This window comes from Hyaena hyaena, unplaced genomic scaffold (assembly GCF_003009895.1).
Source record: "Hyaena hyaena isolate Hyena2069 unplaced genomic scaffold, ASM300989v1 scaffold_50, whole genome shotgun sequence".
NCBI classification, from domain to species: domain Eukaryota; kingdom Metazoa; phylum Chordata; class Mammalia; order Carnivora; family Hyaenidae; genus Hyaena; species Hyaena hyaena.
This window is the reverse complement of record NW_024080682.1, coordinates 4,809,576-4,823,660: the sequence shown is the minus strand read 5'-3', so window position 1 is coordinate 4,823,660 and position 14,085 is coordinate 4,809,576. Positions and strand designations below refer to the sequence as shown.

At 65.2% G+C, this 14,085-nt stretch overlaps 1 protein-coding gene across 1 annotated transcript; it reads left to right on the top strand.

Moving 5' to 3' along the window:
• Window positions 1-1,247: 1,247 nt before the first annotated feature.
• MNX1 (motor neuron and pancreas homeobox 1) lies at window positions 1,248-6,520 on the top strand. The gene is made up of 3 exons (XM_039230777.1): window positions 1,248-2,223; window positions 5,030-5,190; window positions 5,719-6,520. The coding sequence occupies exons 1-3, from the start codon at window positions 1,512-1,514 to the stop codon at window positions 6,076-6,078; spliced, it is 1,233 nt and encodes a 410-aa protein (XP_039086708.1). The 5' UTR covers window positions 1,248-1,511; the 3' UTR covers window positions 6,079-6,520.
• The last annotated feature ends 7,565 nt before the right edge of the window (window positions 6,521-14,085 follow it).

Genomic DNA, 14,085 nt, shown 5'->3' with positions numbered 1-14,085 from the left:
CCCCCATTCTCTCCCAGCTGGGGCCGGAGAACTAAGTCTCTTGGAGTTACTGACAAAGCCTCTCGCGGGTGGCCGCTGGACTCCCCGACCTGCCTGTTGATTCTCTCGGCTGCAGAAAAGGCCTTGGAAGTGCTTTTACTGTAAATATTTGAAGTGTGTGTGGGGACAAGGGGGTAGGTGTGAAGTCTGGATTCTCACTCCACTACCTTGCTCAGCCAGGGGGCGCAGGCTTCGGCACGACCCCGCAGGCTGCAGGCAGCCGGGGGAGAGAGGCTGCATCTTCCCGCCTGGACCAGGCAGGGTCGGGGCCCCGGCCTCGGAGGACTCTGCGCTCCCGCCGGCTTTCCGGGGAGGGTGCTGCCTCTCCCACGCCCGAGGGTCACCTTCGCAGAGAAGAGGGGCGCTGTCACTGAGGGTCGTCTCAAGGGCAGGTGGGCAAGGTCTCCCTTCGGATCCGGGTCTGGCAGGCCGCGGGCTCGCGGATTCAGCCTATTCCGCCTCGACGGGGCAGGCGCTCAAGGCCAGGACTAGTGGAAGGCGCACGCGCGCGCGCGCGCACACACACACACACACACACACACACACACACAGCACCTGAGACGCACAGAGTAGAGGAGAAGGTTCCACCTGCAGAGAGTTGGCGACAGGGACACGGGCCGCTCCTGGGTACCCTGGAGACCCGGGAGCGGGGCTTGGGGACCCGTATGGTCTTCGCTGTGCTGCGGTCACGGAGCAAAGCAGCTGATCTGCGAGCAACGTGCGCTCCCGACGCAGGAGCGCGGACTCCAGGGCTGGCGAGGCGGCGCGAGGCGGCGCGGGCCACTGCCCCAGGCGACGCCGAGCCCAGAGCGGGACAGCGTGTCTCGGGAGCTGGACTCGGGCAGCGGGGCCCACACCCGGACCGGGGGTGCCCGCGCCCGCAGCCCCTCTCTGTGTTGGCAGGAGGGCGAGCGGGGTCCCCGGGTTGAGGCTCCGGGTCTGGCAAGCCCGGCGCAGTCCCCGCCCCGCCATCGCGGCTCCGCGCCCCGGTTGTTTAGGACCCCGCGGCGCAGGGGCGGGGCGGCAGGCGGCCGGGACGGTGACAGGTGCGCCCCTTGGCCAATGGCGGGGCCGGCGCCCCTCCCCGAGCCCCCGCCGAGCGCGCCAATCGGCGGCCGCGCTGGGCTTCAAGTGCGCGGAGGGGCGCAGGTCCCCAGCACGGCGCCAGCGGCCTCGGCGCGGTCGCCCGAGGGTCCAGCGCACTGAGCCGGGCTCCCCGGCCCGGTGCGTCCCGGCGCTCGCGGGCGAGTTTGTGCAAAGCGCGTGCGAGTGCGGCCCGGGGCGGGGCCCGCACGGAGGAGGCGCCCGGACCATGGTCACCCTCGGCTGAGTTTCCGGCGGCGACTTTGATTATTGGCAAATAATCACCATAACAATACCGAACCCTGGGGCTTGCCACCGCCGCGCACGGACTCCGCGAGCCCGCACGCGGCCGCGCCACCCGGCCCTCCTCGCCAGCCCCAAACAGGCCGATGGAAAAATCCAAAAATTTCCGCATCGATGCGCTGCTGGCCGTGGACCCCCCGCGAGCGGCCTCCGCGCAGACCGCGCCGCTGGCCCTGGTCACGTCGCTCGCGGCCGCCGCGTCTGGCCCCGGGGGCGGCGGCGGCGGCGGCGGCGGCGGCGGGGCGGGCGGCGGGGCGAGCGGCAGCTGCAGCCCCGCGTCCTCGGAGCCGCCCGCGGCGCCCGCCGACCGTCTGCGCGCCGAGAGCCCGTCGCCGCCGCGCCTGCTGGCCGCGCACTGCGCGCTGCTGCCCAAGCCCGGCTTCCTGGGCGCGGGCGGCGCGGGCGGCGGCGCGGGCGGCGCGGGCGGCGGGCCCGGGGGCCCCCCCCACCACGCGCACCCAGGAGCCGCGGCCGCCGCCGCCGCCGCTGCCGCCGCCGCCGCCGCCGCGGGGGGCCTGGCGCTGGGGCTGCACCCCGGGGGCGCGCAGGGCGGCGCGGGCCTCCCCGCGCAGGCCGCGCTCTACGGCCACCCGGTCTACGGCTACTCGGCGGCGGCGGCGGCGGCCGCGCTGGCCGGCCAGCACCCGGCGCTCTCCTACTCGTACCCGCAGGTGCAGGGCGCGCACCCCGCGCACCCCGCCGACCCCATCAAGCTGGGCGCCGGCACCTTCCAGCTGGACCAGTGGCTGCGTGCGTCCACTGCGGGCATGATCCTGCCCAAGATGCCCGACTTTAACTGTGAGTACCGCGCAGCCCCGGGCCTGCAGGGGAAGCAGGGGGAGATGGGGGAGGAGCGTCCCGGCACGCGGGTTTCCCGCGCAGCCCCCGCCGCCCGCCGCCCCCGTGCCCGGCTCTGCGCTCCGAGAGCGCGGTGGAAGCGCCGCGAAGCCGCCTCGGCTCCGCCCGCGGCCCGCGAAGACCCGTGCGGGCTTCGCGCGGTGGAATCGGCAGCGAGTTACTAAAATGGCCACGCGCGGGCCCTGCTTTCTCTTCCTCTCCTAACGGGAAGGGGCAGCTGGAGGTGTGAGACTCCAATCTAATGATTAACCGGCAGGCCAGAGGAGGAAGTGGGGAGGGACGGCGAGCCGAGCCGGAGAGCACCGAGGTAGGCTGGCCCGGGGACGGGGCCGCCGGGACCGGGCTTCTCTCCAGGGACCCGGACTTGACTCCGGTACCGGTTCTGGGCTCCCAGGAGGCCCCTGGCCCCTTCTGGGCGGAGAGAGCGGGCGCCGAGAACACGGACTGGGGTTCAAGAGGCCGGGGCCGCAAGGCCAGGTCCCTGGCGAGGCTCCGGCCCCGGGGGCTGTGCCTGCCTCGGTAAGGACCCTGCGCCGCCCTGCGATGCCCAGGAGGCAGGTGGCCTGACCTAAACTGAGCGTGGACGCTGTGCTCCCGGGAAGGGGAGATGTGCCTCTTTCAGGAACCCCATCTCGGGGACTCTCAGTACAGCAGCAGGTGCCCGCCCAGAATTGGAGGCACCCCCTCCAGAGTGAGCCCCTCCCCAAGGTAGGAGGTAGGGAGGGCTCCCCGGCCCCAGCCCGGAGGAGAGCAGCTGGACTGTGGGCAGAGGTGGGACTCCTCCCGCTGGCCTGGGCCCACTCAGCTCTCCTGGCCCGTGGGCAGGCACCCTGGGCAGGCACCCTGGGCTGGCCCTCTGGGGAGCCTGGGTCCCGGCCCACCCCGATTCCGGAACAGGCTGATGCTGAAGACTTGACGCTTTCAGCTGCAGGAGACCGGAACAAAGAGACCCCATTGTTTCCCTCCAAGTGGGTGTGTTTGGACTGGGGAGAGGCAGGCATAGGAGGGGAAGAAAGCAAAAAAGAAAACAGAAATAAACACTTGGCAGAATTGAGATCCCTCTGCTAGAGGCCGTGGTTGTGACTAAACAGAGAAAAGCCAAGACCCTGAGGCTGGAGAAGTCACAGCCAGGTGAGAAAATCCCTGCGTGCGCACTGCCGGCCTGCAGCCCAGCCCTGACTGCTGCCAGCTCAGCTCCCACGAGACCCTCACGGCCACCACCGGCCTGCTCGGCCTGACCCCTAGCAGGGGAACCTCCTCCTCGCCTCTCCGTGTGGCGGCGGCAGCCTCAGACGTATCAGAAGCTGCTGATCCCGGGTCAGCCAAATGCAGGGCTTGCTTCCTGGCTTCGTTGCCAGAGCCTTGCAAACCCCTGCTCGTGTGAAGCCCCCCCATGGATTTCCCCTTATGATCTGCATTTCCCAGAGCCTGGGATGCTTAGTCTCCCTGGGACGGGGCTGCTGGTCCCCTGGGCACTGGGTCCCCTGCCCCCCTAGGGATGGGTGCTCTCCTGGGCCCTCGCAGAGCTCAAGATCGTTCGGGAGATCGGTGAAACCCAAAATCCTTCACCAGCACACTTTGCCCATCCCCGATTCCTAATCCTGACCTAGAGGGAGCAGAGGTAAAACCCGGCCAGCTTTAAGTTTAGACAGGGAACCTGAACGCCAAATCCTAAAGGGCAGTAATAAAGCGGCCAGGGTGCCGGCATCTGTTCTGAGAGTTCCTCCTCTGGCCGCTGGTGAACCTGTTTGGTTTCCTTTAATAGGTTGTCTCTGCTGTTGGATGGCATGTCCCAAATGGTCCCTTTGGAGCCAGTGTTTTAATTAAAGTTCTAATGTATTGTCAAGTTGGGAATTGGGGCCTCATTTAACTAAAGCTGGGGGCGTGGGCCTTCCTGTAAAGCAAATTGCCCACCCCGGGGGCCTGAGCTCAGCCGCTCCGCTGGCCTCTTTTCTTCCCTTCCCTTTATTGTCTGACACTTGTCAGGCTCCTGGGAAATCAAGGCAAGTCTCATTTTGAGGTCATAAAATTCTCTGTGATGTAACCGTGTGAAATTATGTAAATACAGCCAATGGGCCTCCTTGAACGCAAGGAAGCAGGACCCGCCCCTCCCCCCCACCCCCCGGGTCTACGCCTTCCATTTGCGAAATGAGACCGGTTCTGGAGAGGCTCCCTGTCTCCCTGGGCTCTGCCCCTCCGCGCCCTGGGCGCGGGGCCGTTTTCAGTGGGGGAGCCTGACGAATGCGCAGGTTCGGGCCCAGGATCTGGCCCTTCTCCGTCCTTCTTCCTTTCCCTTCCCCCTTCCCCTCTTAGGTCCTGAAGGAGGTGGTGGTGGGAATCCCACACCGGTCCCGTGCCGGCTGGGACCTGTCTGGATTTGAGCCTGAGCTGGGGGAGGACTCAGTGAGGAGTGGGCAGGAGTGCCCCTCCGGCCTTTGCTCCTTGCCTGTCCACCTTCGTCTACGCCCCCACCCGGGTGCACGGGGCTGCCATGGGCGGTGAGGGGCCAGAGCGCCTCTAATCAGAATGCCCAGCTTTGGGTTAAAAAAAAAAAAAAACTTGGTCCCATTAAACCTACATTCGTAAGGCTCCACCTGGCATCGGGGCCTGGGCACCCAGGCGCCCCTGGGGAGAGGGCGCCCACATTGAAGAAAGAGCGGCAGTGCTGTGGGCTGACGGCTGGGCGGCCCGGGTCGCGTTGGGTGGCAGTGGGGGCCGGAGGCCTCACGCCCCTCTCTGTCCCCAGCCCAGGCGCAGTCAAACCTCCTGGGGAAGTGCCGTCGGCCGCGCACCGCCTTCACCAGCCAGCAGCTGCTCGAGCTGGAGCACCAGTTCAAGCTCAACAAGTACCTGTCCCGGCCCAAGCGCTTTGAGGTGGCCACCTCGCTGATGCTCACCGAGACCCAGGTGTGTGGTCCCTCGCGCCCGCCCCCTGGGGCCATGTCTCCTGTGCACCCCTGGCCCTCGGCAGGCCTGAGCCCCCCGGAGGGCTCGCAGGCGCCCCGCCAGGGCTCATACACCAGGCCCAGAGGCCCCGTTCAGGGGCTGAGACCCAGAACTCTGCATTTGAAGGACACTCGCCCGCCTCCATTCTGAAGCAGTGGTTTCCCAGGCCACATGTGAGGAATTATATTCCGGAAAGAGAGGCGGGGACGTCGGGAGATTTACAGATATCTGCTCCCGCTGCCCAGGTCCCATCTGGTCGATGCCAGAGACCCCTGGAAAAAGACGGGAGTCCTGCAGCCAAGGTCCCGCTCTGAGCTTCCTTGGAGACCCCAGCCCCACCCTGGGGGTTGCTGATGTCTGGGGGGTCAGCCCTTCCCCTGACCCCACTCCTGCCCCCTGAGGGCCAGTGAGCGAGGTGCGGGTGGGACTCCAGAGAGAGGTGGGGTGGGGACAGGGTGGCCAGTTTCTCACGCCCTCTGGTGCCCTCAGGTGAAGATCTGGTTCCAGAACCGGCGGATGAAGTGGAAACGCAGCAAAAAGGCCAAGGAGCAGGCGGCGCAGGAGGCTGAGAAGCAGAAGGGCGGCGGGGGCGCCAGCAAAGGGGGCCTCGCGGAGGACAAGGGGGACGAGGAGCTGCTGGGGCCGCCCGCGGCCGGGGACAAAGGCAGCGGTCGCCGCCTGCGGGACTTGAGGGACAGTGATCCCGAGGACGACGACGACGACGACGAGGACCCCTTTCCCTACAGCAACGGAGCGAGCGCGCACGCTGTCTCCTCCGACTGCTCGTCCGAGGCCGACTCCCCGCCCCCGCGGCCCGGCGGGCCCGGGCACCAGCCCCAGCCCCAGTAGGGGCCCCGCGGCCGGGCATCCGCCCCAGGAGGGGGCCCCCGCGCCCCCAGGCAGCCCCGGCGTGAGGCCCCGCGACCTGGGCTGGTTCAGGCACCCGTCTGCTCTCCAAGGGACACCCGACGGGTGCACACGTGAACTCCTGTCCTTTTTAATTTAATTTTGGTTAGTGTTGGGGGTGCCGTTTGTGAGAAGCCCTGAGCACCGCCAGGGGAAGCCCCCACCGCCCCCCACTTCCTGAACGGAGAAGGCCGGGACCTGCAGTGTTGGACGACCTGGAAAACTTGAGTATTGAAAACGGGAAGATGTTTTGTGCTTACCTACCTAGGGGCGACTTGATGTCATGCGCTTTCAAACTGCTGGAAATCTCAAAACTGTACCGTCTTTATTTTTGTATATTGTATTTATATATATATAAAGAAACGTCTACGTATGCATGCTAAATTATTATTCAGCTTCTCCCGTCGCCCACGATGGAATGTAAAATAAATTGGTTTTTTACTGCATGAGCGTGCAGGTCTTTGGGGGTGAGTTAGGAAAGCGGACTTGACAATTTTTGTCGTTGCAGTGAACGGGGGGGGGGTCCCTCCTCTGACAGCAGAGGGTGCAAATCAGAATCGCAAGTCCGTGTGAGGGTTAGGGTTAGCCGCACGTGCGGGATGTTGGCACAAATCCCTGCGTCCGGACGCGGGGTCCCCGGAGGGCCGCTCTCGAGTCCGCGCATTTATTTCATTTCCGTGAGGGTCTTGCTTCACTGGCGCTCGGGAGTGAAAACACGATTTGAACGTTTCGGCAAATCAGCCTTCACACAACTGGGTGGCTCCGCCGGCGGGCGTCGGGGTCCGGGTCCTCGCGCAGCCCCGCCCCGCCCCGCGGAGCCTCCCCGGCGGGGCCCCCGGGTCTGTGCGCGCCGCCCGGCGCCGGGTCAGCAAGCGTGGCGCGCGCGCCCTCGGTCACCGGCCGCCATGTGCCGCACACATGCCCGCGGCCCCTCCTGGGCGGGGGGGGGCGGGAGCAGGGCACCCCCCTCGGGCCCCCTCCGTCGCCCTGCGGCTCCCCGTCCCCCCCCCCAGCCGCGCGGGAGCGCCCCTCCCCCTCCCCGCCCCTCCCCCTCCGGCTGATAAATGAGCTCCGGAGGCCCGGCGTTCCCTCGGGGTGCTTGGCGCGGGTTGGCGGGGCCGCTCCTCCGCCCCGGGGCTGCGGAGAGATTGATATCCTCCCGGGCAGCTCGTTCTCACCCAGGGCTCGTTCCGTAAAACGCAGCGTCAGCCGAGGCCGGCGCGGCGCTGCCGGAGCCGCGGGGAGCAGCCGCCGGCAGGGCGCGGGCCTCGGCCACCCCGGGGTCCAAAGGTGCTTCGGGGACCGGGGCCGGGCTCGCAACCGGCGGGGAGGCCAGAGGGCTCCGAAGGAGGGGCGGGGGCTGAGAGGGCTGGAGGAGGGAGTCAAGAGAAAGACAGATGCTTTGGGGGGTTCCGCGCGCGCACACGCGCCCCCTCTGCAATCTGTGGACACGGCGTTTTAATTCCTAACACATGGCTGAGGTTTCGCCTGGAGCGGTCTCTTCCCCGGCTGGCTGCCTTCAGTCTGGGGCGGCAGCGGGGCCTGGGGTTCGGGGGGCCTCCCCACGAGGGGCTGAGCCCCCGGAGCCCGGGGCCGGCCCGCGCCGCGACCCGCGCAGGAGGGGCGCCGGAGGCGGGCGCGCCCCGTGCCCCGCCCGTGCCCTCGGCGGCCTGGGCGCGGGGCTCGGCGGAGGGGAGGCCCGACCGCCCGCGGCCCTGGCGTCTCCCGCCGGCTGCCTAAGCGCGGCGGAATTTATCTCGCTAATAAATTTAATGATCAATTCGTTCTTGTCACAGTAGCTCTTCCCCAAATCAATTATAGCAAATTTAAATATAATCACCGGCTCGTCCTCACCCACTCCGGGCACGGCGAACAATTCATCCCGCCTGATGAACGGCCGCCGGGCCGGCTCCGCCCGGCTCGCGGGCGCGCCCCCCACCGGGCTGGCCGCGCGAGGGGGGGGAGGCTGTGCAACACCCCCCTCCCGGGACCCCCTTTCCAGGACCCACAGCCCAGAGGCAGACGAAGGCATTGTCTTCAGACAAGCCCGGGCCTATCGCGCTGGCCTCCCCGCTTTCCACCGGGAGTGGGCGCGCCGCCCGGTCCTGTAGCCCCCGGGGCTCCACCCAAAGCGCCCCACTGGGAACCCCAGTCCGAACCCCTGCTTGCCGAGGGCCGATCTTGCCTGTGCTTCTCCCCATCCTAGTGGGAGGTTTCCCTTCGATCTCAGAAAAGGGGCATCTGCCCTGCGGAGCTGCACAAAAGGATGTGATAAACGCCTTTTCTGTGACAAAGAATCCAATCTGCACACATCCTTCCGGGGCGCCCCACGGTCTCCTGCCCACGGCAGAGCTGTGGCCCAGGGTCCCAGGCCTCTACAGAAGCTTCCATAGCCGGTGTCTGAGACGTGCAGAACGCACTAGAACCTAGAAGGGGAAGGCCTGCTCCTTCGGAGGGGCGCCTTCCACAGCCCATCCCCAGAGGGCGGTCAGCTCCGCAGGAGCGGCTTCAAAGACCTTCTAGGACACCAGAAGCACCCGCCACAAAAGCAAAAATAGACAAACGGGAGCACATCAAACTCTAAAGCTTTCGCACAGCAAACAGTCAACAGAATGACAAGACAGCCCGGATCGGGAGAAGATGCTTGTAAATCATGTGTCTGGTAAAGGGCTAATATTCCCGTAGGTAAGAACTCCTACAACCCAACGATGACAAAAACATGAAGCCCACCTAAAAACAAGCAAAGGACTCGAGACATTTGTCTGAAGTAGACACAGGAGTGACCCGCAGCCCACGGAAAGAGGCTCGACCTCACTGGTCACTGGGGAAGGACACATCAAGACCATCACCTGATACTGCCTCACAGCCCCTGGGATGGCGGTTATAAAAACAAAACCAGAAAATAACAAGTGTTGGCGACGATACGGAGAAACTGGAAGCTGTGTGCCCAGCTGGTTAAGAATGTAGAACAGGGCAGCCACCCTGCAAAACGGTTCGGAGCTTCCTTGAAAACAAACAAAACGAAAACAAAGAACGAAACAAAGAACGAAACAAAACCAAAAAACCCTAGAATTACCATAGGACCCAGCAGTCTTGCTTCTGGCTGTGTACCCTAGAGACCCGAAAACCGGGTCTGGAAGAGAGACTTTGCACACCCGTGACCATCGCAGAGCGAGTCTCAATACCCAGGAGGTGGAAGCAATGTGCCTGCGGACAGACGGACAGAGAAAGAGGGATGTGTACACACAGGACGGACGTTGCTCAGCCTCTGGGAAGGGAGGCCTGTCCCTGCACAGCGTGGATGAACCTGGAGGGCATTATGCCACGTGAAATAAACCAGTCACAAATTCTTAGATGTGCAATCCGGGTCAGTCAAACTCTTAGAAACAGAGTAGAGTGGTAGTTGCGTGGACCTGGGAGGAAAGGGGAAAGGGAGTTTTTCAAGGGGTACAGGGTTTCAGTTTTGCAAGACGGAAAGATTCTGGGGATCTTTTCCCAACGCCAGTAGGGAGCGGCCCCTGGAGACGGTTAAGACGAAGCCGGGCCTGTCTTCCACCCTCTCCCTCCTTCCCTCCTGAAGACGGTGACTTGCTGTGGAAAATCCAGAGCGCAGAGAGGGCACAGGAGGGGAGCCCCCGGACCGGAGCAAGAGGGCGTCTGGATGACCGCCCCCTCCGTCGCGCCCAAGGCCCTGAGCTCCTCCCGGGCTTGCGGGTTAGCTCAGCCCTGCGGCCGGCCCCGGGCCCCTGCCCCCTGCCCCGGGGAGACTGCGCTCCCAGGGTGGGGTGGGAGGGGGCCCGCAGGAGGGGGGCGTGAGGGTTGTGGGCCACCTGGGGGAGTGCTCCCCGCAGAGGTGCGCCCCCCCCGTATCAAAGTCCCGCGGTGCCTTGCGTCTCCCTCAATAAAACTAATCCCGCGGGAGGTGTGACCTCGCCAGGGACGTGCACCGGGCCGACTACAAGCGCAAATATGTTTTTCAGATTTGGTTTTTATGGTCGGATTAAAGTTTATTTTCCGTAATAGGGCACCTAATAAAACTCATAAAGCCGGGTCGGGCCTCCAGCTGGCGGCCTCGTTTAACACTTTCACTTCGTAAATCACCTTAAGACGCGCCAGGTGTGTCCCCAACTGGACGCCGAGGAGAAACACCCCCTCCCCCCCTCCAGCGAGCGGGGAGGGGTCCCGGGGGTCAGGGCGGGGGCCAGAGCTCGGGGTGGGGTGGGGGTCCAGGGGTGCGGAGCCGGGGTGGGGGCCCGGGGGGCGGGGGCCTGAGGGTCGGGGTCCGGGGCGGGGCGGGTCTCCGGGCCTCCCCGCCCTCCGCTCCACGAGTCCCGCCCCCGGCCCCGCGCCGACCCCGCGCACCTGCCGCCCCCCAGGTGTGCACACGGTGCCGGACAAAAGTGCGGCTGCCCCGGGCCATTGTCCAGCCGCTCGGGCGGGACAAAGGGTGCCCCCACCCCGGGCGGCCTGGGCCAGGGGGCGGCGGGCGCGGTTTACCCAGCTGGGGGGAGGAACAAAGGCTCGCCGCCTTATCTCGGCGGGGCGCAGGGTCAGGCCGGGGGCGCGGGGGGCGGGCAGCCCAGGTGGGGTCGCTGCCGCCCGGGGTTGGGAGGGGGCGCCGGGGGGCGGCGCGGAGGCGGCGGGCTCTGAGAACCGGGACCCTCAGTGCACACGAAGCGTCTGCGCTGGGCGCGCGGAGTTGGGCGGTTTTCACCCCGTCGGGTCTCCCCGGCCCCCTCCCCTTCCCTCTCCTCCGTCCAGCCTACACTTCCGGTTGTGGGAGAAGCTAGACCTGGAAAAAGGGAGAACAAACACGAATAAGGGGCGCCCGGGGGGGAGGCCGGAGAGCACAGACGGACGCCCTTTCCTCCGGAGCCGGTCCTGCGTCCTGGGGCGGGGCGGGGGCCTTTCAGGTCCTGCGACCCCAGGCAGCCGGGCTTGCGGGGGAGGGGGGGGTCGAGGAGGGGGAGAGGGCGGGGGAGGGGGAGGAAGGCTCACTGCCTCCTGCAAACCCGAGTCCCCACACTGGGCGCTGGGTGGCTCTGCTCGTGCAACAGAGAGGCCAAGGCTGGGGTAGGAAACTTGTGGTTTATTGTTAAAAATAGATGACTCTGTGAAGGAAACGCACAGTGTTTTTTCCCCTGGGTCCGCAACATGTCCATAGCCTCTTTGCCGCCCTGGTGGATTTATCCTGGTGACATTTTCCCCAGCACGTGTCATCAGGGTCTCGTACACCCCAGATTAGGTGCCTGTGTGACACTGCAGCCTTTCTGTCCACAAAATCGATCACAATAGCCAAGTCACACAGTCCTGCCTGCAAGCAGACGTTCCAGAAAACCTCCTCTAGCCAGACACCGTTTGGGGCACCGAATACACGGGTGAGCGATAAGCCAGCCCCCGCAGGGCGAGGAGAAGCCCCTGCACGGGAAACACACACACGCCGGGTGATGTGAAGGCGCGTGGGGACGCGAGGTCCTATGCAGGCTCGGGCATCACTGTAAAGTAGGGCCGGGGCAGGTCTGGGGCGAGCGGCACAGTCCCCCGAGGGTGGCCCTCCCTTGGGCCGTCATCCCAGATGGCGGCCGTGCTGGCGTCATGGGGTGTGCGGAGCGGGCTGCATCCCTCTCAGTGCCGGGGCGGAAGGACGGAGGCCTTCGGAATTGTGCAGGGCACTGACCCGCCACACGCTCACCTGACTCTCGGTCTTCTTAGTCCTTCTGCTGGAGTGACTGTCGCAGAACCCAGGGTAGAGAGGCGGCGGCTGGTCCCCCAGGACTTTGGGGAGAGAAGTAGGTGACTGGTTTCTTTCTCTTTCTTCTGTGGAGATATAAGCGACACAGAACATTGCATTCATTTTAGGTACATAATGTCTTAATATTAATAATTCATTCACACATTTAATTTTTTTAACATTTATTTATTTTTGAGAGACACACAGAGAGAGGGAGACACAGAATCTGAAGCAGCTCCAGGCTCCCAGCTGTCGGCCCTGATTGGGCTCGAACCCACGAACCGTGACATCATGACCTGAGCTGAAGTCGGACGCTTAACCGACTGAGGCCCCCCAGGCACCCCTAATTCACACATTTAATACCACTCTAGACTATAAAAGAGAAAAATGAAATTTTCACATGAGCGATTCAGGGCCACTTTTAGCGACGCGGAAAGACCCCTGGAGGAGGGAGCTCAGGAGCAGGACGCCGGTGCCAGGCCCGGGCTCATGTGTCGCTGGGAGTGGGCCACCCTCGCCGCACATTCCGTGACCACGGACCCCCTTTGCACCTGCCTGGCGTCCGCCCAGCACGCCCTTCGCACGGTGTGTCTGCGGCCGCACGTTTGCACGCGTGGCCCTTCATGCTTTCCTTACTGTCCCTTCTACCGGATGGGAGGCAAGCCCGTCCCCCCCCAGGGAGTCGCTGAGCCCAGAGCGAGGGCCGTGGAGAAGGGCGGGGACCCCAGGGCCCGGCCACCTGGGCCTGTGTCCTGCCTCACCTAGACGACAGCCGGGATGACTTCCTCACGCCCTGTGCCCAAGTGTCCCCGGCTGTAAATAAGGACCCTCTCAGTTCCCATCTCACAGGGCGCTGTGAGGGCTGGACAACTGGACATTTGTAGCCTGCCAGGCACCATGTGCCTGCTCCGGGGGTCCTTAAACCAAGAGTCCCCCCCCGCCGTATGTACCTCTCCGCCCGAGGTCTCCGTGCCGCAGGCAGACAGGACGCACTCACGGGCCTGCTGGAGCCGCTGTAGGGCAGCGAGTCTGGGGAGAGGCGCTGTGGGTGGGGTAGGAGTGCGGTAGGAGAGGGAGGGTAGGCATGTGGCGGGGAGCCGGCGGCCGAAGTGCGGGTGAGATCCTGGCCCCGGCACACAGGCACTCACCGACTGGGTGGCCTTGGAAAAGTGACTTAACTTCTCTGAGCCCCAGGGTCCTCCTTGGTCATGTGGGGACAGCCGTGGCCGCGTCACAGAGCAGCCGTGAGAAAGGGCTGGTCCCCAAGAAAGCAGCCCCGCACACCCACCCTCCTGCGTCTCCCGCAGGGTCTCAGGTCCCCTGCTCGCCTGTCTCCCTGCTCCACTCGCTGCCTCGGGGCTCGCCCGTCAGGTGGCATCTCTGCCTGGGGCCACCCCAGCCCTGACCCCGAACCGGTCAGCAGGCAGACAGGGACGGCGGGGGAGGGGGGGCGTTGGGTCAGGCCCTGGCTCAGCGCGGGCGCCCCGGTTGGCCGCTCCCGCCTTGCCTGGCAGGGGGACGCGGATCCCGCCCGCCCCACGGGACGTCTGCAGATGGGACGCGGCCAGAGCCTTGAACGATGCTTGCGCGCCCGCTGCACCGCCAGCCAGCTGCCCGGTGACACCGGCCACAGGCCCGAGGCCCGCTGAGACCCCCCGCCCGGATCACCGGCTAAGCGGGGCCCGGCAGCCATTCTAGCCGCCAGGATTAGATGACCCGAGAGCCCCCAATGCAGGGGGTTGCGTAGACAGGAGTCTGTTTCTTCCTCCTATGCGCCGAGACTGCCCGGGGCTGGGCTGGGGGCCCCGCTGTCACCGCTGACCTGGGCCCGCCATCCCGGGGCTCGTGGTAATCACGTGGCCTTTCCTCCACAGGCCAAGATGGCGCTGGGGCCCACAAGCCAGCGAACGGGGCGAAGGACAAAGGGCAAATAAGTGTGTTTCCTTCCGAGGAGTTCAGAAACGGGCACTTTCACTTCTAGTCACCTGGCTAGCACCCTTCACACGGCCGCGGCACCTCCCCGGCCACGGGGAAATCGGTGTTTCCAGCGGGCCGCGGGCCTGGCTGAAGATTGGGCCTCTCCCCGGTGGGCAAAGGGGGTGAGTGGATATTGGGGAACAAGAACTCTGCCTCAGGTGTGTGTTTTGGTTATTTTTATTGTGGCAAAACGTACATAACAACATGTAGCCATTCGTGAGTGTGCAATTCACGACATTAAA